This window comes from Lacerta agilis, chromosome 13, assembly GCF_009819535.1.
Source record: "Lacerta agilis isolate rLacAgi1 chromosome 13, rLacAgi1.pri, whole genome shotgun sequence".
NCBI classification, from domain to species: Eukaryota; Metazoa; Chordata; class Lepidosauria; order Squamata; family Lacertidae; genus Lacerta; species Lacerta agilis.
Window position 1 is genome coordinate 49,887,737 of NC_046324.1, and position 23,354 is coordinate 49,911,090.

Genomic DNA, 23,354 nt, shown 5'->3' on the forward strand with positions numbered 1-23,354 from the left:
TGCCAAGCTTGACCTCTGATTAAAAACTTGACTTTTACTTGGACATAAGTGTTGATTTTCTCAATTATAGATGCCAAGACATGTGCCTTGTAAAATGAGTCTGATCTTATAATCAGCCAGTGGTTTGTTTGTTTTTATAGCCAATATTCTCTCCAAACTTAAAAAAGTTTCCATCTGATCTCTGAAAAACATGACTGTAGATATAAATTAGGTTACATATTCTAAACTGTGATTCAGTTGTTAGATTTCCTTTAAGATTTTCTAGCAAAAAACCCTGTATCAGTATTTCTATTTCACCTTTCTGCTCATTCAAAGGGCATTCAAGGTGACTCACAATGTTAATTGTCTTCCCCTCCCAGGCAGACGGTGAAGAACAAACAGGAGCTCCTCTGGTTTTTCTCCATTTCATTTTCCCACCTAAACATGACTAGGCAGGGCTGTTTAGGCCAACCTTTTTGGTTGATTAGGCAAAAAACATTTATATCTACTGAAAAGCTCATTAGGTAGATATGCCAACTTTTCAGAGAGCAGTTGCTGAAGGCTGTACTGGGTAGCTGGGGTTTATACTGTTCAAGGCTCAGATTATTTTGCAGAATGGAGGGCATTTGCAAAATAATCTTCATCCTCTGAATCATTTCTGGTGCAGACTGAATGGGGCTTGCTCCTCACTATTATTAATCTTCAGTCCAACCAGTGTTGGAGCTGTCCCCCACCACCACCTTGTTTCTTTGTAACTCAGGACCAAACTTCACATTATGGAGACTAGCAGGATCTTATCTTAAAAACAGCCCAGTCTGGTTGGTCTGGAGCAGTGGTATTCAATTCCCTTTCCCTGTGTTGTTTCCTCAATCTAAACTATTTCTCTCAGTCACCTGAAGGTGAGAAGGGAGGCCTTACCTTGTCACACACCCCAGTTGAACCTCAGAACCCCAGGTGGATGAGGGGGTTTGGCCTCAAAGGAGGCCCCAATCTCACCCTCTGAACTGCAAAGTCCAAGAAGTAGCCGACCCATAACCTGAAAGGTGCCTACAGGGTGTCACCAGGCTAAACCAAACTTTCTTTTCCCACACCTAAATTGCCAAAAGTGACCAAATCTAGATGATTAACCTATTTAAACAACACAGCAGACCAACTAACACTCTTTCCTGCTATTGAGTATGAAGTAGGTAAATTTTCTCAATCTGCATTTTTGCAATCCAAAATGCAGATTGGGGGAAAATCCTACATGGCCCCCCTAGTGGTGACCCTGAAGCTCACATGGTGACAGGGAGAGCTGCTGCAAACTAAGAGGTTGGAGGAAAAGTAGATTGTCCCTTTTATAGGGTCCAAGCCCTGCCTACCCCCCTCAGACTACCTTAGGAATGCACCCATTGGTGCCAAGGATTTTCCTACTCTGCCTCACTTGCAAAGCTGCCCAGCCTTCTAGGCACCATCTAGGCCTTTTGGCTGAAGGTTCTTCTTTCCATATTGGAGAACTTTGAAACTGGATTTTTTTTCAAAAATTAATTTGTATCAGTAAATCAGTAAGTTTAGAAATTATGTCCCAAGATTTCATATTACTGGAGAAGAATAGGGAGAGTCCTTCCCATGGAATTGAGGCATCTTCAGTTAACTTCTTCTGTTAGTGGAAAATTTTATCCACCAGTTCCATATCATCATCTGCCTGTGGATAAGACAAGTAGAAATATCACAAGTAAGATGAAGTTTCACTGTTTGTTTATACCCTACACGTCTCTGTCTGAGACTTTGATTATTGTTCCTCGGGGCACTTAACTGGAAGGTCAGCAACAGTGGCTGTCATTTGATAAATGGCAGGAAGATGAAGTGGGTGAATGGAATTCCTTATTAGACATGACCATTTACAAGGAAGTGATTAAATGGAGAAGAGAGGTATCATGAGGGAAAATGTGCTGAATTTATTTTTCTTGCAGTTTAATATTAGCATCAAGAACAATAATCTATAATGCTGTATGAATTGGCCAAGCAGCCACCCACTCTTCTAGCTAGTCATTATTTAATTCCTGTTCTGCAGGTTTCATGCAACACAGACTGGTTAAAAAAGCTAATGGGACTGTAAAATATTTAAGGCTTAACCAAGATTGGATTTGTGCAGAAGCTAATGGTGGGGCTATCTTAGCCATATTTGTTTATTCTTTATTTATTTGTATACAGTTATATAGAATTTCTGCCCTACCCTTCTATCGCTGGGGGCCTTACAACAACATTACATGTCCTAAAACATCTTGAGTGAACTGTGAGATTGCCTAATTCTTCCCCACCTCCATTCTGTTAATCTCAGTTAAGTATTACATAGTATGTACATAATGTAATTTAACATAATGTAGCATATAATACAAAGCATTAACACCCACATAAATACTTTGAGCATTACAGCTGCATGTTGCATGCTCATTTTGTTAGAAAAGCACTTTTGGAATCATACCGTATTGGCCCGAATATAAGCTGCACCTGAATATAAACCACACCTTTAAAATTGGAGGGGGGGGGAGAAAAAAAAGAAAAAATATCCGAATATAAGCCACTCAATTCCTCGCAGCTCCTGACTGCATTCCGAGGGGGGGACTACACTGCATTGCTGGTGGCCTTTCCCTTTCCTCGATCTCTCCCTTCCAGGCCTTGGGGGAGAGGATGGAGGACTATGTGTGGGGCGGGAACCACTTTGCCCCGCTCCTGGCGCTGTTTGCCCCGTGCTCCTGGCTGCATATCGTAAGGTTGCAAATATAAGCCGCACTTTAACTTTTCACAATTGGAATTAGGGAGAAAAGCGAGGCTTATATTCAGGCCAACACAGTATATCGTCCTAGAATATAATTATTCTCATAGGGTATGATAGACGTGGGTGGCACTGTGGGTTAAACCACAGAGCCTAGGGCTTGCCGATCAGAAGGTCGGCGGGTCGAATCCCTGAGACGGGGTGAGCTCCCGTTGCTCTGTCCCAGCTCCTGCCCACCTAGCAGTTTGAAAGCACATCAAAGTGCAAGTAGATAAATAGGTACTGCTCCGGCGGGAAGCTAAATGGCGTTTCCATGCGCTGCTCTGGTTCGCCAGAAGCGGCTTTGTCATGCTGGCCACATGACCTGGAAGCTATATGCCAGCTCCCTCAGCCAATAAAGCGAGATGAGTGCCGCAATCTCAGAATCGGACACGACTGGACCTAATGGTCAGGGGTCCCTTTACCTTTACCTTATGATAGATGAAACCAGTTTCCAGTGTAGGCACTAGTTGTGCTAAAATCCTCTGACAAGGGAATTGACAGAGAAATCTTATACTCGCATTACACCAGGACTGGAGAGACACTGCTGCTGTTCCAAGCGAATCCCTGTCATATCCAGTGTGTCCTCAGCGTGGAGGGGAGGGGAAAATTGCACATAGCAAAAAATATAAAGACAGAAGAAAAATGGCAGATTCGTCCGCAGCTCTCCTGGCAGCACCGCCACAGCCCACCAGCCACTCACTGTACTAGGAGGGACATCCACAGGCCACCCACACAGAAAGAGTCAATCACTATATAATGGAGATGCTCTCCCCCCAGTACACCTCTTGCACCACAGCAGGCAAAGCACAAGAGGACACCACTGCGCACCCACACCAGCAGCCCCAGTGGCATAGCCAGAAATGACCCAGACTTCCCTCCAGGCAGTTAAACATAAGAACATAATAATGGTCTTGTTGGATCTGGCCAATAGCCCTCCTTGTCCAGCATCCTGTTCTCACAGTGGCCAACCAGATGCTTTTGGGAAACGTGCAAGTGGGACTCAAGCTGTGGAGTTTTCTCCCCTTCCTGTGGCTTCCAGCAAGTGGTAATCTGTTTTTCCTCAAAAACAGTCATTTCCCAAAGGCCTGTTTGTGGAAGGACAGCAAGGGGGGGGGGGTTCTGACTTCTCTAGGGAGGGAGTTCCAAAGCCTGGTAGGACTGAGAGCAGGATGGGTTCATATGAGGGAATAGAGTCTTTCAGACAGCCTGGGTCTAAGCCATATGGGACTTTGTAAGTCATAGCTAGCACTTTGAATTGTGCCTGGAAACAGACTGGTGGCCAGTGGAGATGTTGTCATGTACTAGCCGCAGCCAACAATGGCTGCAGCTCTTTGAACCAGCTGAGGTTTCTGAGCACTTTTCAAAGGCAGCCCCACATAGAGTGTGTTACAGTAATCCAAGCAGAATGCAATTAAGGTGTGTGTCACCGTGCTTCTAGCTTGCAATGAATTACATTTGAAGTATTTTTTTCTATACATGTCAAAGTTTAAATTCATAACATTCCTGGAAAAACATCACCAACATTCTTAGGCAACCTTTATGGTGCAGACCCTCATTATGCCTCTGAAATAATTAGCTGAGTTGTAAATTAATGCAGACAGAGACACATAAGAATTGCTAAACAATTCTTAATTAGAAAATGTCTAAATTGTGAAAGCTAAACTGATCATTTAACAACAGGGTTAATTAGGACTACTTGCATGGTTCAATACTTCTTTTTAAGTAGGTAATCTGATTACAATAGTAAACAAAAGATGCAGACTTTGTGAACTATATGCAGTTAATTATTTTAATCCTAGAAAAATCACACCGGTAATTAAAGCCTCTTCGGAGTAAGACCCTCCTCTCAGGAAGGGATGAGAGTTTATGGGAAGGAAGGGAGTTGATGGGAGTCAGATGAGGTTGGGGTGTGGTTCCACCAACTCCACTCAAAAACTCCTGGGTTGGAAGAGCTGCTAGAACAATGTCTGCGTACCTGCTCAATGCCCGTCTTCAGATCTCCTGTCTATGTTGAACCTGCCCATGGACTGCTCTGTCCTTGCCTCTTGCCTGACCCTTTGTCGTGCACTCCGTTTGCTTGGATTGGTGATGGATACTGCTTTGGTTGCTGCCCCACTGATGTTGCTGCTGGCAAGTTCCCTGTTTATTTAGAAGCCCAGTGGTAACAAGACATATCACCCAAGCTGGCAATTAAGTTATTTCTCTCAATTTACCCATTTTCATTTGGGTGTCTACTGGGGGAAAAGAGAGAGAGAGAGAGAGAGAGAGAGAGAGAGAGAGAGAGAGAGAGAGAGAGAGAGAGAGAGAATACTTACGGAATATCTCCACCCCCTTGTTCAGTCTGGACACTGAGGTCCAGCTATGAGGGGCTTCCAGTGGTTCCCTCATTGTGAAAAGTGAAGTTGCAGGGAACCTGGCAGAGAACCTTCTCAGTAGTTGTGCTCACCCTGTGAAACACCCTACCATCAGATGTTAAAGAATTAAACAATTAAATGACTTTTTGTAGAAAGCTGCCCTGTTCCAGGAAAAAATAATAATGTTTGATGTTTCATTTTGCCCCTTTATATTTTATTGGCAGTTGCCCAGAGCATCTGGGGTAACTCAGGCAAACGGGCGGGAAATAATAATAATAATAATAATAATAATAATAATAATAATAATAATAATAGTTATTAGTGTTGTGCCACACCATCTTTCGAAGTGATTAAGCTTGCTTCACACTTTCTTATTATTTTAGTATTTATTTATAGCCTTCCACATCTACTGTATGTCTCAAAGCTGTGTCCAGGTGGTTTTAGGGTGGCGTGGCTGGTAGTTGCACTGGGCAATGCACTGCAGGGGGCACCAAATGCTGCAGAACAGAGCATGAGAGGTGCATATTTGAGTTTGTGTGCACCAAATTCTAGCCTTACTCAGGGTGTTGAAGTTTGAGAGCTCCAAGTCCGCCACTGGTAGTGTACAAGATATAATGGAGCAACCAATGAAATAGTCAAAAACATTAAAAAAACAAAAAGATGAATTTAAAAACTACAAAAAATAGAAACCCATGGCAGAAATTTAGGCACCCGATCCACCAATGACGTTAAAATTAACGTCAATAGTTTTTATCACTATTATTCTTTTTTCTCTCTCTCCTTTTAGCTTTTATCCTGTATAGTTGGTTTGATCTGTGCTGCTGTTTTATTTTGGTAATGTTAATTTCTGGGTTGCCTTCTTGTAGTGGAGAGGTGGGATAGATTTCTATTAAAATAAAGATTCCGGTATCCCTTACTTGCCCAAAGTACCTGTGAAAGAGCTACCATAGAATCACAGTGTATAGCTGTTATGCTTAGGAGTGTTTTTGTATATCGCAAAATTGCATTTTAGAAGCTCTTCTGCCGTTAAATGTGTCAATTTTCAATTGGGGGGAAAAGTCAATTGCTTGTCCAAGGAAATGCAAGCATGCCTTAGTGCTGACAGAGACATTTCTTGGGTGTCCTCCTAGAGTCACTGGGCTTTGCCTCATGCCTCGGTACACACCCGCAAACTTGCACTCCTCAGCACTACCCCAAGGTTGTTATCTCTTGCTGCTTAATTATGGCAATGCCAATGACTGCTATAAAACATAATTATTATTCTCTGTGACCCCTTTTTTTTTAAAAAAAAACGAGGCCTCATGGAAGATGAAACTTCTGGGTTTCTTAATGTAACTTCTCTTTGCAGACATGGGGAATTTCCAGGATGAGGACCAGAGGAAAACAGTGTCTCAAGGGCAAGCCACAATCCTAAACTTTCCACACATCACAAGCTACCCCAGACCGCAAGTGACTTGGTTTAGAGATGGGCACAAGATTATACCAAGCAGCAGAATGTAAGTTAAAATAAATTATTGTTTGAAATATGACTAATTGCACTGGATAATGCTGCTTACACGTTAAGCACCCTAATTAAGGTCTGGAGATAATAAAGCAAGCTAATGCATCTTCTGTATACCGGAGATAGGTGGGTGTTTTAGAACTGGGTCTAAAATCCTTCAGCAGAATAATTTGTGTGATGATAATATTTTGGCCTTCTGCTCTTTCTAACCATTGTCTTGGCATGCTTTTAGGAAAGCACACAATTATCCGACTAGCAATGATTTCCGGTATTTACTTATAAAATGGGGTTCTGCTTACTGTGCTGCTGTGCTTGATACTCTTTTCTTTGACAATGAAATGGCAATTAGTTTTTGTTTTCTTTTATACTCTTTTACCCTGCAATGACTGTTTTTTTCCATTTGGTCTAATTAGCACTTCACCCATTCCTAGTGAAACAGTTGCACTCTGATTACCTAAGCATTGTCTCTAGGTGTACCAGTGTTCTCAGATTTGACACATCTAAAATGCCAATCTGATTTTAACTTGAGCTTTACCCTTCATGTTAATTAGGGTATTTTAAAGCATATTTTATTCCTCCAGCATTTCCATTATGTAATTTAGTTGGCAATTAATGGATCATCAAGGCTTTTTGTATGTGGTGGAGCAGCAATGTCAGAAGAGCAATGTCCATACACCCAGCTGTCCAAGGAATGCTATATGAGGATTGTGTGTGTAATAGTTGACTGTAGCTCCTTGTCTCTTGCTGTTACGCCTTCTATGATCACCCCCCTCCTTATCTCTCCACTCTTATATCATGATATGTCTCTGGCAGGGCCGGATTTAGGTTCGATGAGGCCCTAAGCTACTGAAGGTAATGGGGTCCTTTATATGTCCAGCCGTCCTTTGTCAACAACAAATTGTCGCTGTTTTGTGTTGAATATATGCTATATGGTAATTTATGGACCCAATAGGTATCCAAAGCCATTTGCACATAACAAAATATGTATTTTATCAAAGTAATTGTTGAACTGAAATACAATTAAGAAAAAGTATATTAATAGTGAAATTTTAGGGGGGGGCTGAGAGTGGGGCCCTAAGCTATAGCTTGTTTAGTTTATACGTTAATCCGGCGCTTGTCTCTGGCCATTAGCTTCACCCCTCACATCTGTGATTCAGAAGTTTCCTGGCTCCTCCCTAAAAATTGTCATTCATTTCAATAGTTATACGTTGCTTCTCAGGGTTATTCCTTCCCTGAGGTACCTCACAACTTATTAAAAACAAAGCATAAGATAACACAAATATAAAACTATAACGTAAAACACAGCTAATCTAAAACAGTATTGGAAGAAAATAATAGACTTAAAGTCACTCAAAAGATGGCTGGCTTTCTTTTAAAAATCTGTAGGGTTCTCCTAAAAAGCAGCAGAGAGGAGGCCATATGCATCTCCCTGGCAAAGAGGTTTCAGAAGTGATGGGGTCACGACAGGAAAGTCCCTGACCCTGGTACTTACCAGCCTAACAATTTTTGCTGAAAGACCAGAGAAGCCAAGCGTAATAATAATAATAATAATAATAATAATAATAATAATAATAATAATTTATATCCTGCCCTCCCAGGGCAAAGCCAGTTCTGGCAGGTTGATATGAGTGCAGGTGGCCCTGCAGATGGCCTCAAAAGACTCCTCCTCCTGTCCTATAATCTGTAGAAATGCCTCCTGGAACACCTGCATGATACTATGTCTCTTGCTTCAAATCCCTCCCCCAACCCCCTTTTTATTTGAAGCCTTTGGCACAACCCCATCTATACTGTAACATAAATCCTTGTTACTGAAGCTACTGCATGTTGTTTCCCTGTTCACCTCTGCCTCCCCTCCATCTGTTGATTGCCCTGTATCAGATTTTAGATACTGAGTTTCTTGGGACAGAGATCTGCCCTCGTGTACTCTGTAAAAGTACTATGGACACTAATGGCAATTTACTGTATTATTAAAAATACTTTTAATCAGGGAGAACATGTCTATCTTGTTAATTTTGCAATGCTTTTACCCTTTCCTTGTTAAGCACAATGAATATTTGCTTACCTTTAATTGTGTATTAATAAATGTTATGCCATTGAATACCGGTATGTGGGGGCAGCTTTGTCAGAACAAAAGAGTAAATATCAAGGCAGCAGAATTCAGGATGGGGCTACTAGGGGTTCCATTGCTGCAGAAACATAAATGTTAGAAATAAAATGTATCAAAATATAGACAGCACTCACTTAATTTACATTTCAATATCTATTTTTGTTATTTTCCAGGCTTGTATGTACCAATGCTCAGCAATCAAAAGGATGTAGCCTTACTATCACTGATAAGTAGAAACTATATATTCAGATGTTTAACATTAAAAAATAAATAAATTAGTATGTTAAATAATCTGTCAAGAGAGAACTCATTATAGTTCCTGACACATTATCTCATCATTCTTCTTTTGGATATATTTTTGCAAACAACTTTGTTAATTCCTCCTTATTCTTCCTAATGGTTACTATTGACACCTTAAGATGGTTTCTGTTCCTACTAGAGATACCCTGAACTTGTAATAAGTAGAGAAAATAGTCCAATTTCTTATTCTTCTTTGTGGGTCATTAAGTGGATCATTAAGTTAAGAACTGTCAGTTATTTAGGCTAGGTATGATTCAGTGAAGAGATGAGTTTTCACCTTCCTTCCCTCATCAAAAGTCAAGAGAGAGATCCTGCATATATGAAACTGCAGTGACTGAAGAAGGGAGTTTTCTTCAAGGGGAAAAAAAAACCCTGGGCAATTTCTTTCAGATACTAAGGATCGTAAATTAAATAGTTTCATAACTCAAAAATGAATAATCTTTTTTTAAAAAAAACAACAACCGTTCAACAATGTATTGATTCAGCTGGCAACTTTTTTTTAGCTGTGTTTGGCAAGGATTTTTTAGCTGTGTTTTTGCTAGCAGTTCATTGCACATTAAATACAGTGTGTAAAACACATGCACACACAGACCACAGTAGTCATTGTTACCTAGTTCTTGGCTACATTTCTGGCTGGTTCTTCAAAGATATGAGTCATGCTGTACACTCCAAGATGCTGCATTTTCACTTTGGTTGTGGCTAGGGTAGCCTCTTTAATGCTCTACAGAAATAACATTAAAAGCAGTTCAAAAGTGGGATCTTAAAACTGTAAGGTCACCTTCTACGATCTGAAGGTGAGACTTTACTATCTGATGGCTACATTTTCTCTATCCCAGAAGTGCTACCAAATTTAGCTTCTGTTTTAATGTGTTTGTTTTACTAGTAAATCACTTAAACTCAGGAAAAAATGCAATGTTTTTCTTTACTCTTGTCCTATACCTAACAGTCTGCATGTTTTGCTTAAGGCTAGAAGCCGGTTCAGTAAAGATGAGATTTTACATTTTCAGAAAAGGGATCATCCCTGGTGTGTTTCTTTCTTCCATTTAAATAAGTGAATTTTTTTCTGAGTAAACCTGAATAGGTCTTACTTGCAATTGTATTTTTATTATTGTTCAATATGGAGGAATGGTTATTGAAGTTATTGGAGGCAATGTTGATGTGTTTGATTAGAGAAAAACCATTGTTTATATTTATTATTAATAAATTATTACTGAACTCCTTTTGGACTTTTTGTGGGAAAAGGAAAGGGAAAGAATTTGAGAGATTTGGGTCTGAAGATTGAGAAAATATTGCCTAACAGAAAGTAGAATAGTTGGATGTCATCCTAGAGTGAATGTTTTGAATAATTTCTTTTATGTAACTGACAGTCAGAAAACTAGAAGTCCTTTTAATCTTTTCTTTTCTTTTCTTATTTCCTTCTTTCCTTTCCTTCTTTCCTTTTTCTTCTTTTAATTTTCCTTTGGTGTCCTCTGTTCTGAGCCATTATTGGGGTCCAAGGATTACACACACACACACACACACACACACATGAAGGTAATGGATGGATGGAAGGACCCTGAGTGGGAGGAAGGGAAGGAAGACCTCCCAGGGTGAGAGATTGGGAGAAGAAGGGAAAGCTTCCAGGTGAAAGCTGGAAGGGTTCACCACTTTCCGTGTGAGACAAGGGTTAAGAAATACCTTTGAGAGGACTCTGTGCTTTCTTTCTCTGTTTTTGTTTTTATTTAGTTTCTTTTATCTTGTATTTTCATGAAAAGGGTTTAACAAAATCTTATGAAGAAAAAGGAAAAGAAAAGTTTCAATGTATTTTAACAGCCTTAGGGTGTTTTGATCGTTAGCATTTCACAATTTCACCTTATGCAATTAAACAACTTTATTGCTTCATGGAGAAAGATGCTTTGCTGATTGGAGTTCCTTGTTCAAACAATCAACTGAGTCAGTATCATTAACTCTGAACTCCCAAAAATTGGGATCTGCCCTGTCCAATGCAGCTTTAAAGCATTCAAGCAGAGGAGGAGGGTGGCCAAGATGATTAAGAGTCTGGAAAGCCTTGAGGAACAGTTGAGGGAGTTGGGTATGTTTAGCCTGGAAAAGAGGAGACTGCCAGGAAATATGATGCCATCTTCAACCATCTAAAGGACTGTCACAAGGACTATGGAGCAAGCTTGTTTTCTCCTGCTCTGAAGGGTAGAACTTGAACCAGTGGATTCAAGGTACAAGAAAGGCGATTCTGACTAAACAATCGGAAAGAACTTTCTGACAGTGAGAACTGTTCGACAGTGGAATGATCCTTTCCAACTCAGCAATTCTATGGTTCAGTGAAAGATCAGTTATTCTGGGAAGAAAAAGCGTACGTGCTGTATTGAGCCAGGTTCCTCTAGCAGCAAAAGAAGAAATGGAATATTCTCAAGAGAGAGCGCACACATTATTGTGGTTTTGAGGGATGGATTGGGGAGGACAAGTTTAGCTCTGTCCCATATCATCTACCAACTGTGGCAAGTTTCTCACATTGCCTAATTATGGGGTCAACATAGTTGTACTCCATGGGAAAAGAGGTTACCTGTTCATTGAGACATCCTGATCTTTTCTATTGGTGGTGGATAGCAAACTTGAGCAAAAATGGCTTGCAGCTCCTGGGCAATTTGGCTGAAGAGTGGATATTCCACATTAATTCTTTCTTATTAAGGCTGTTCTCCAGGCTCCTGTTAGTTAACATTGAACTTTTGATTGTGAACTTGCCTTAGCACAGCACAGCTTATCAGTAGCATTTGATAAATACCTGTCTTAGCAAAGCTTATCGTTGAGTTCTCCTGTTGTGCTTTTCTACAAATATCAGAATATTGTTTTGACTTTTTCTAAATTGTGGAAATCTAGATGCCTTCATTGTCATAGTGTACTGTAAAGTGATAGATATTAGTCTGCTTCTGAACTAATTTATTGGTATTTGCATTAAACTGTTTTGGAATTTTTTTATTAATTACGCTGCCCAGTGCTTTGGTAGTCATTTCTCATATTTATTAAATAGTTCTTTAATGCATGCTGTGCTTGAAATGCTGCTTCTAAAGGCTCCCTTGTGCTTGCTGGATCAGTGCTCTGAAGATCGGAAGTGAAGTTATATCTTTTCCAGACTTTATCTAGAAGGTGTCTATAGAGAAGTAGAATGCATGATTTGCTCCCTTCTTAAATCCATCCACAGTAAATATTCTGCACTGCTTTCATCCATTTGATACTTGCTTATTTCCTTGAGGATTTTCTGATGCACCAGCTGTTGTAGACACCACCCTTGCTCAACTGTGATAGGATGATTTACCATTCTTGTGCCAGGAATGTAGTAATCCAATTTACTAATTTTGATCTCTTCAATACATTTTATCATTTTAAGCTCTTTAAGTTGTTTCAGCATCTTTTGGGTTTGCTTATACGTTTCACTTCTTTTATATATAGAGAGACAGAAAAAAACTCTCACTAGGTGGGTGCTTTTTTATTTGAGTCATGCTGCTATTTAAATTAATTTACAGTCTTCAGTATCTGAAATAAAGTGCCTGGTTATTAGTTTTTTTTCTTCAAGAAAATCTTCCTTCTAGCAGTTAATGGAATTATTTTTGTTATAGAACAAGTTCAGTTAAAGTTATTGTTTGATAATCAGTAGCATTTGAGATGTGTAACCTACCTTATGACTACGGTAGTTTGTTAGGGCAACCAGAAGAGCATTTTTATGAGATAAGATCTTTTATATAACTGAACAGATGGCTAAGTTTTTCCTAATTACCTTGCACAGAAAAGGGCAACTGACCATATTAACAAAACTGGAGAGACTGTATATTTTGTGTGTGGTTTGTGCTCTGCATTTTAACCTGAATGGGTCTTATGACTGTAATAAAGTTATGGATTGCCGGGCAAAAATTATCAGCAAATGTAGCCCATCAAAAGTGACAGAAATATTCCATTCTCCTTGGCTTCTTTGCAAGAACAAGGAAGTCATCAGAATCACCTCAATTGTATTTCTTCTTCAATTGCATGATGGGTTTCCAAAGGCTGCCCTGTGCTGTCTGGCATACTCTACGTTTATCCTCAAGGGCACACTTAGTGTTGCTATCTGTGCAAAGCCAAGACATGTGCAGCCGGGCTTCCTCTGGCTGTCTCACCCTCAAAACCTGTGAGGAATTCTCCCACTCCCAATGCTAGCCATTCACAAGAGTGGCCCAGGCAGTTTCAGTCTTAAAAATCAGGCTAGTAGCCAGATTTCTGCAGGGTTTAAGTTTACATAAATTGCTATATTTTAGTTACAGGTAGATAGCTGTGTTGGTCTGTCATACTCAAAACAAAATAACAAAAATAATAATTCCTTCCAGTAGCACCTTAAAAAGGTAAAGGGACCCCTGACCATTAGATCCAGTCGGGGTTGCGGCGCTCATCTCATGTTACTGGCCGAGGGAGCCGGCATACAGCTTCTGGGTCATGTGGCCAGCATGACTAAGCCGCTTCTGGTGAACCAGAGCAGTGCACGGAAACACCATTTACCTTCCTGTTGGAGCGGTACCTATTTATCTACTTGCACTTTGATGTGCTTTCGAACTGCTAGGTGGCCAGGAGCAGGGACCGAGCAACAGGAGCTCACCCCGTCATGGGGATTTGAATCACCAACCTTCTGATCAGCAAGCCCTAGGGTCTGTGGTTTAACCCACAGCGCCACCTGCATCTCAACCTTAGAGACCAACTAAGTTTGTTCTTGGTATGAGCTTTCATGTGCATGCACACTTCTTCAGATACACTGAAACAGAAGTCACCAGACCCTGACCCTTATATATAGTGAGAGAGTGGGGAGGGGTATTACTCAGAAGGGTGGTGGGAATGGGTGATTGGCTCATAGGTGTGGAAAACCTGTTGACGACTGTTAACGACTGCAATTGGCCTTACAGGAAAAAGCAAGGGATGAGATGGCTTAAAATAGCTTTAGTTACAGGTGGGTAGCCGTGTTGGTCTGCCATAGTCAAAACAAAATCGAAAATTCTTTCTAGTAGCACCTTAGAGACCAACTGAGTTTGTTCCTGGTATGAGCTTTCGTGTGCATGCACACTTCTTCAGATACACTGAAACAGAAGTCTGAAGAAGTGTGCATGCACACGAAAGCTCATACCAGGAACAAACTCAGTTGGTCTCTAAGGTGCTACTAGAAAGAATTTTCGATTTTGTTTTAAAATAGCTTTGTCATGTATAATGAGATAAGAATCCAAAGTCTTTGTTCAGACCAGGTCTCTCCATGGTTTTAAGTTTGGTAATGAGTTGCAATTTAGCAACTTCTCTTTCCAGTCTATTTCTGAAATTCCTTTGTAATAAGACAGCTACTTTGAGATCTTGTATAGAAGAAAGAGGGAGAAACAATATTTTTATTTTTATTTAGCTAGAAAGCTACATTTTAGTAAAATATATTTAAAGGCTCACACCGGGACTAGTATAAAAAAGTTTATAAGACTGAAACCAATGTATCTTTTGCCATTTGTAACATTTTAAACCAGGTTTTGCAAGGAAAGAAAATTATTTCTTGTGTTAAAGTAAGATTTAGTCATGTGCAAAGGTCAGATCAGAGATCTTCCTCTGGTGCAATATGCAACATGCAGATCCCATCAATTGTCAAGCTGATTTGCCACAGGATCAAGAATGTTTTCCAAAAATGACAAATGAAGACTAGTCTACTGTTATTTCTCAGCAGAATCTAATGAAGACCTCACTTAAGAAGGAATTGGCTGAATTCTTTTGGGCAAGGGACCCACTGAGCACCAAAATCAGTGGGCTGGCCAGTCTCTAGCAGGTAGATCTTATTAGTCAGGAAGGGTAAGAATTAAGTATACATGTGGTCAGCTGGGCCTCTCCAAGCCACTTGTCCACATACTTGGAAAGCACATGACCCTGTAGCCATCCTATGCATGTGTAAAATAAAGAAATATTGTAATTAATTTAGAATTGCATAAAACAATCTTGCCTGTTTGTGCATTTGTCATAGTTGACTGAGCACCTATCTCAAAAGCTCTCTACCTTTTGGCACTTTACCAGAAATACCAAGACCTATGCGCTGCAGATTCACATGCGCCTCTACGTTTCACGCTAGAACAACAACAAAAGTATTTCAGTGCGTGCTTGTTTTTTAAGTGGCTATTGTTTATATTTTTGTGGCTTTTCATAAGCTGCCTTGAGCATCAAATGATAAGGCAGTGTATGGATGCCTAACATAAAACTACAGATATATGGTAGGTGTACGTTTGAATCCATGCTTTCTCTGCAGTAGCAAATCTGCAAGGAGACTAGCTGCTCATGCAAAATCCAATACAACCTTGATTTGAAAGAGCAAATTATCTTAATTTTATCTTGTCTCATAAAGAGATTAGTGTATAATTTTTCCCTTGGGAAATTGTATGTATGTACTAGTGTCAATCTGAGGAAACAAACACTGCAGGTGCTTATCACAGTAGACAGAAATACATGTTTTAGAAAGTGCCAGGCTTCTACTTAACTATAGGTTCTTTCCATCAAAGTGCATTCCTTTCTCTTCCAGCCAGGAACAGGAGTGTCTTATACTTCTTACATGTGTCATCCTCATATGGTGTCCTATAATTGCTGCAATACACAGATGAAACATCTCAAACTTTCAGATTCTGTTGTGTTAAGCTTTCTTGTGAAATAATATCAGCAGCCTATCACATCCAAGTGGCCAGGTCTTCCCAGGTGAATTAGATACAATCTAGGTATTATTGTGTGTTTAAATGCTAGAACTACCATCCAGCTCTATCACTGAAGGCTCAAGCAGCTTCAGTTTCTTCGAAACAAGACAGTCCCTGCCCCCAGGCTTACAATCTAAAAAATGATGCAACACACAAGAGAAAGGGGGCAGGGAAGGAAGACGAAAAACAAAAACAAAACTCAGGCACCAGTTTCTAAACAGTTGCTTGCTCCTATAATGATCAGCTGGCTTAGTTCAGGGGCAGGAGGTGCCTGGTGAAGCTGGGTCTCCAGCAAATCTGGTGAAATGAGCCGTGCTTCCCAGCTCTCCCACTGCTGGAATTTTATCAGGAAGTGGCAGATTTATATAATCACAAACAATAAATATTGTATATGTGAAATATACTCGGAGTCAAGTGTGAATTTCATGCTCTTTATTCAGCTCATAGTAGTGAGGAATGTAGTTTCCCCAAAACGTCTGCTTTATATACACTATCTACACAATGGGCCCCACGTGATTGGCTAATTCCGGGATACTCCTGTGTGCCAATCAGGTTGCGGATTCACTTCCACCTGGAGCTGGATTGGGTGGCTCCTGCGGACCAATCAGACTGCTGCATTCTGGGTCCTATTGTTCTAGGACCAATCAGACTGCTGATCCTATTCAACTCAGTACATAACAATATGTGAGGAGTGTTCACAAGACTTGGTACAGCTGAACTAATACAAAGCTGTTGACCTCATCCATCGGTGGGGAGCCTAAACGAGGAAATTCCTAACCTCATATGTCTTTGTAATTGTTCTGTTGAAGTCTTTATTAACATCTTTTCATGCATGTAAAGTTGTCAGGCATATTGTCCCCTTTCTTGCTAAGATAGATTGGCAAAGACTGCAATGGAACACTTAGAACATCATAGCTATAGTCAGTAACCTTCATATGGATAGAAAAGGGGGGCTGATAAATAAATAAATAAATAAATAAATAAATAAATAAATAAATAAAACTCTGAAAATCACCTGCTAGGGCTTGCAATTTTTGCTTTGATTATGCAGTGGCTCAGCTTAATGTTCTATCTATCCATTTTCCACTTGAAAACAAACACCACTTTATTGTACGTGTGCTGAACCAATACCAGTGCTGCACTTCTCTGCAAATATTAGCCTGCCTTACAGCTTATGCCAGTTGCACATAATTGCATTTCACATATACCAGATAATACTTTAATTAAAACTGTGATAATTAGCATGTATTTTTAATGAACAATAAATTCTGAGATTGCCAAGGCAATGGTGCATTTTCTGAATAATACTGCTGCTTATGGTGGGGGGAGAAAAGAAAAGAAAAGGGATGCAAGATTTATTTTTAGAATGTCAGTATTTATCCATACATACATTAAAACTCCCAGATCTGTATAGGTTGCTTTCTTGAGCTACACAGCAAGAGAAATAAAAGCCAACACAATGAAACTTCCCTCCCATTGTTAGGGTTTAATTTGAGTAAGTCTTACGAACCCTGCCTCCTAAATCATCTCAGTTTGTTATGGCCTCTTCAAATACGTTTTCCACTGCTGGATGGCTGTTAATGCTTCATTACCTGCCTCATTTCCACCCTGGATGTAGACATAAAAGTTTATCTTGTTGCCAGCAATGGATGTTGATGTGTCATAACTTTTCCAACATGCAAAGGGCCTGTTACACATGTGCTCACTGACCTAGAAGTCCTGGGTGTGTTGGTTTTAATTTGGTTAAAATGAAAAAAAAAAATACTAGCTATGGTAAAATTTTAAAAAAGAGAATTAATTGGATGTCTAAGATCCAGGTTTGGGGCAAGAACTCTTTGGTGAGAGAGCCCCAGCAGTGATTTAAAATCACAAAACATGTAGCAAAGTAAAGCATGGAAACCTAGGCTTCTAGACCTTTAAAAATATCTCCTAAGTTTCTTATTTACATCTTCAAAGGTCAGATTCATGGCTTTTCTATGCAACATTAAGAAAAGACAGGCTTAGGTTCCCCAAAAGGTAAATGTTTCTAAATTATTTGTATAGAAACACAAATATGGCTTGCTTAAGCCACACTTTCTAAGCATGGGGCATCCGGCTTAGACCTCCTTCACGTGGTGAAAGTAAAAAACCAAAGAGTTTGGTTCCTTTCCTCCCAAGGTAAGGGGGTGCAACCTACCGGTAGCTAATTCTGGTAGGACAGTTTACTCTATGGTCTTAACCCCTTCATGCATTTTTTTAAGAGTTAAACATGTTGGTTATATGAGGCTGATATATCCCACAGTGTGTGAGTAGGATGTTCAGAAACAATCTTTTTGGGACACATATCTAACAGTGATCTTAGTAATTAAAGCGAAAAGCACATAGTTTAGTACATTGCAAGGAGTGAAAAAGTATATCAGTACTATGGGCCATGACCTCTTCTCTTATAGTTTTCCTATAGAACTCTCTTGTTGATCATTGACCTCTCTGCCTTCCCTGCCTTTCTTTATGTACTTTCAGAGACGTTTCTTTTGTTGAGTAGCAGCAAGACAAGAGATAAAAAAGCTAATTCAACAACCAGTGTCCACAATACCACTGCCAGGCATGCGTTTTGTAATATTAGAGCAATAATCTATTGGCCTTCCCTGCCTCCCTTCATGCCATTGTGGTGATGTTCAGAGGGCTGGTGCTGGCCACCATGCTATCTTGGCTCTGCACTGACTGTCCCTGTACAACTGAACATTATACTCAGGCTATGCACATGGGAATATTACTCTTCCCCCTTTCCAAGAGCTGCAGCTTAATGCTTCTAGAAATCACAAGTAGGAAAAGAAGAAGGTTTGTACCTGGCTACCTATCAACGGAATGTCTTTGGGGCATATTTATATCACAAACGTATGCCAGTTTTACTCCAGTTGAAGTGTGGTTGCTTCCTCATTGTGGTGAGAAAATAAACCTAGGAAGAACAGCAGGCTTGCTCTTCATTGAGTGTTCATTTATTTTGTTTATTTAAGGCATGGATCGCCTTTTGCATGCATCTCAAGGCCATTTATAAGCATGCCATAAAAGCAGCTAAAAATAGTTGTTAAGGCAGTACAAACTACAACACAAAATGAGTTTAAAAACAATACAAAATGGACACCTAAGGCAGAGATCTTTTCATCCAACTGGAAAAGCTTGCCAAAACAAAAATGTCTTTAAGTATTACTGGAAAGTGCAGATAGTGGGAGTCTGTCATATCTCTATAGGGATGCTGTTCCACAAAAGACAAGCAACCATATTCATGCTCATATTATTTGCCCAAAACTGCAGAGGTTATATGGCAACAAATGTTTGTTCAGCATTCATCTTGATATGTCTGCTCAGAGGTTATTTTGTTATTGTTTTTTTCTTTGGATTTATATTCCACTCCTTGTCAATTTTATGATCCCAGAGTGGGTAACAACAATTTAAAAATAAATAAATCTTAAAACCATATTCAAAATAATCTGCAACAAACACATACAATGCAGCCAGCAATAATGATCAGAACCTACCCCATCAAAATATGGCTGCAATTACCAAAGCCTTCCCCAACAACACGATAACAAAAGGTACATCTGACAAAATATCTCCCATTGGCTGCCAATAAAAATGGGGAAAGGAAAAATGTTTTAAATTGGTGTCAAAGATGTCCTAATATGATGTTCACTGTATTTTCAAAACCCTCCATTATACATGTACATATCAGGATGCCTCCTCTATCCATGCAAGAAGAGGCTCCAAGAGGAGATGGAAAGCAAAGCCCCCCCCCCCACCGGAGTTATACAACATCCTGCATTTTCCAGGGCATTTTTCCTAATGGGCTCTTTTCATGTTTAAACAAGTGCCGGAATAATCACACAAGAAAGTGCGGGATAACAACCAGATTTTGTGGGAAAAAAACAGCCTGCCTGGAAGCAACCAGATTCTGAAGTCTGAGTAAATTTGCGTAGTGAGACCAGCTTGATAATTACAGAATCTATTGCCATCTTCTTCTGTATACCCAACAAAAGTGACAGTAAGGCATGTGGTATGATGCAGGGACTTGGTGCATGTTAAGGGTTCCCATCTGCAAAGTAGGTAAGAGTTTCTAATTCTACCTAATACTGATAGCATTGGTGCTGATAACTCTGGACAGTATCCAACTACGTAAAAAGTTTTGATAGTGCATTGCAAGTCCTTTCCACTACTTAGTGGAACTTCCCCTCCCTCTCTCCCCCCTCTCATAATTTGTTTTATTTGATTTTTAAAAATAAAGAAAGAAAAAAAGAGAAAAAAGAGAAGCTTACATCGAAAGATCATACAAATTCCACATATCGAGATTACTCTGAATCTTCTGACTCCCCTCCATGGGTCCTCTTAATTCTATTTTCAACTGCATAGCAATACTTCTCCAATTTTTCATCTTCCTAAGTTATCTGTACATTAAGTTATCTGTTACATTACAAGTGTATTTAGAATCCTGTTAATGCTTTAACCTGTTTACAATGATTTTGTATATACGTTATAAACATTTCCCATTCTTTTTAAAATTTCTTGTCTTCTTGGTTCCTGAGCTTCCCAGTTAATTTTGCCATTCCGGCATAGCCCATCCACTTGGTTTGCCATTCTTCTTTGGTCGGGGTTGTCTCTTCCTTCCATCTCTGGGCTGCCCTTCCTCTCTTCTCCATATGCCCCCGAAACATATTTAGGTGTGCAAGAGGAGAACAGTGCTTGTGCTAGTGGAACATTAGTTGGACACATGTTTCCTTCCTCATGTTTTGACAGTGCTTGTTTGTATTTTTTAAATTATAACAGTTAATAGCTGTTGTTATATCAGTTAGAAATAAAGAGGAACCACAGAGTGCAGAATGTTGCTTGGCCAGTTACATAACCCATTGCTATGGATTTTTGATGCAAGGTTGTTTTTTTTAGAGGACTGCTTTAAAAGCTTTCATTTTCATGTTTGAAAGCTTTATTCATGATTCAGTAAACAAAACAACAAGGAAACCCTTGCATGCTTGCGATGTGCTTTGGCTTTTGCAGCCTATGAGTATCAGGTCAACTGTGCCGAACAAAACTTAGCTTGTATTTGAAGCATTTGGTCCATGGAAAGGAATGTGAAGCCGACTTTGCATTAATTAGTGCTGGGGAGAAAGAAAGGAACTGGCAGCCTGCCCGTGGCTTATCTATGATCCTTTACTGTGAGTGGAATCTCTAGCAGTTTTGTGTCTGGCCTTCACCTAACAGATTGCAAATTCATTTAAATAAATTGTAAATGGCCCGCCTGAAATTTCATGGGCCTCTTTGATGTATGTTAGATGCCTGGCTCCTGGTCACACCAGAACTTTAGGTAACAGGTGTGCAATTAAAAATGGATTTTTTGTAAAGAAGCACACACACAAGTAGACACACAAACCAATCCAGAAATATCTGCAAAGAAACCCATATCTGATGCATGTTTTAAAATGTCATCTGCATTTGTGAATGTGTCACTACTCAGCAAAATTTGTATGACCTATATTATTTCTTAAAATACACAAGAGTCTATTGTGGATTTAAAACATTTACATAGGATAAAAAGGTCAGCCTCGGAGGAAAAGAATAAATGAACAGCAGGCCAGCCTGAAACATAGTAACACTCAGGAACCAGTATGGGAAGCATTTGAATTTTCCAGGACATCCTGTGGCAGACTTTAACCTTTGCCAAAACAGCAGCAATAACACTGAGTTTTAGAGAGAGATTCCCACGTGAAGCCCCCTAACTGGAATTTGTTAGCAGATCTAATACTGTGGAACATGGTGTCCACAAATTGCAGAAGTAACTTGCTCAAAAGAGAAAGTAATTGTCCTGCAAGTGTTGGTTTATGTCACTGCTATTGGTCATTCAGATGTTGATAGTGTATTTTGATGTTGCTTTTGCATTTGTCAGCTGCTCAGAGATTAGAAATGATAAATATACTGTATATCCACTGATGTTGCTGAGCCTGCCCATCACACGTGTCTGGGAATGGAGTGAATCACATTCAAACACTGCTTGAATTTTGTGTTTCTTTAACTGGATTGTCTATTCAGCTGTGACTGCTTATCTAGTAATGCTTGACCTTTTGTCTGCAGTTGGTAAAGCATTTTTTTCTCCTTTGTGAACTCAGGGTTGCCAGACCTGCAGGGCTGACCTGAAGTCTCCAGGTTTGCCTGGTCGCCTGCTGCTGGCAGCGGAAACACTTGAATCTGCAGATGGGTGAAAGTGCCTTTAAATTTTGTTTATATTAATAAGACTGGTTGCTTAAACCCTTCTGGCCAGAAGCAAGTAGGCTAGATTAAATGTTCCCTACCCAGGCTTCACAAGCAGGGGAGAAAGAAAGGTCCTCTCACTTCAGCTGGACCTGGGAACACATCCTTTAGCTAAGGCTTCTACCTTAATTTCCAACTAGTGACCTCTTTGCTCATTTACTAGACTTTGCATTTTTTTATTTCAAGGACATATTCAGAAACTGTGGTTAATTCTTAATACAGTATGTCACACTTTATGATGTCACTGGAGCCCATCCCCGAGGACATCACTAGGACAACCCCTAGGTCGCAAATTTGTGCTCTGTGAATCTCAGGGTCTGGGATGCTCCTGACCTGGCAACCCTAATACCTAGCTGTGTCAGTAAAGGTGCCATGCATCTGATGAAGCAAAATCTGGCCCACAATAGTTTATGCAACTCAACACATTCACCAGCTTTTAAGAAGGCCATAGCCATGTTTATCCAAATATATTTGTGCTCAAAGCCATTCACAGAACATAAAGAGTCTAGATACAGTAATACAGTAACCATAATAAAAATATGTAAATACATGTACAGGCAACCCCCTATTTACACGCATTCAATATGTTTGTGACCATTGCGCTGAACCTAGAAGCAACCCAAACATGTCACAAAAATGTCACAAAAAAGAGGCAGAATGGGGAAGGGAAGGGGCAGGGTGGAGGTGGAGCAGGGATGGAATGGGGTGTTTGCAGGCTTTTTCAATGGTGTTTCAAATATATGTCATTTCACTGACACATGTGGTTCCTCAAAACATAACCAGCTCCTGATGGCAAGCACAGTGTCTCTCCATCCCCGGAAAAGTAAGGGAGGTTTAAGGATATTGAAAAGGACCAACAGGAAAGGTAGTCTAACAACTTGAGGACAGGATCACACTTCAAAATGACCTTAACAGATTAGACAACTGGGCCAGAGCAAACAAGATGAATTTTAACAGGGAGAAATGCAAAGTACTACATTTGGGCAAAAAAAATGAAAGGCACAAATACAGGATGGGTGACACCTGGCTTGAGAGCAGTACATGTGAAAAGGATCTAGGAGTCTTGGTAGACCACAAACTTGACATGAGTCAACAGTGTGATGCAGCAGCTAAAAAAGCCAATGCAATTCTGGGCTGCATCAATAGGAGTATAGCGTCTAGATCAAGGGAGGTAATAGTACCACTATATTCTGCTCTGGTCAGACCTCACCTGGAATACTGTGTCCAGTTCTGGGCACCACAGTTCAAGAAGGATACTGACAAGCTGGAACGTGTCCAGAGGAGGGCAACCAAAATGGTCCAAGGCCTGGAAACGATGCCTTATGAGGAA

The 23,354-nt window shown here is 40.0% G+C and overlaps 1 protein-coding gene across 1 annotated transcript in view; it reads left to right on the plus strand.

Annotated features, from left to right (window-relative positions):
- Positions 1-23,354, plus strand: part of SDK1 (sidekick cell adhesion molecule 1) — a 557,065-nt gene that overhangs the window by 127,832 nt on the left and 405,879 nt on the right. The window contains 1 exon segment of the mRNA XM_033167902.1: positions 6,479-6,626. Within this exon segment, the coding sequence (XP_033023793.1) occupies positions 6,479-6,626 (148 nt within the window).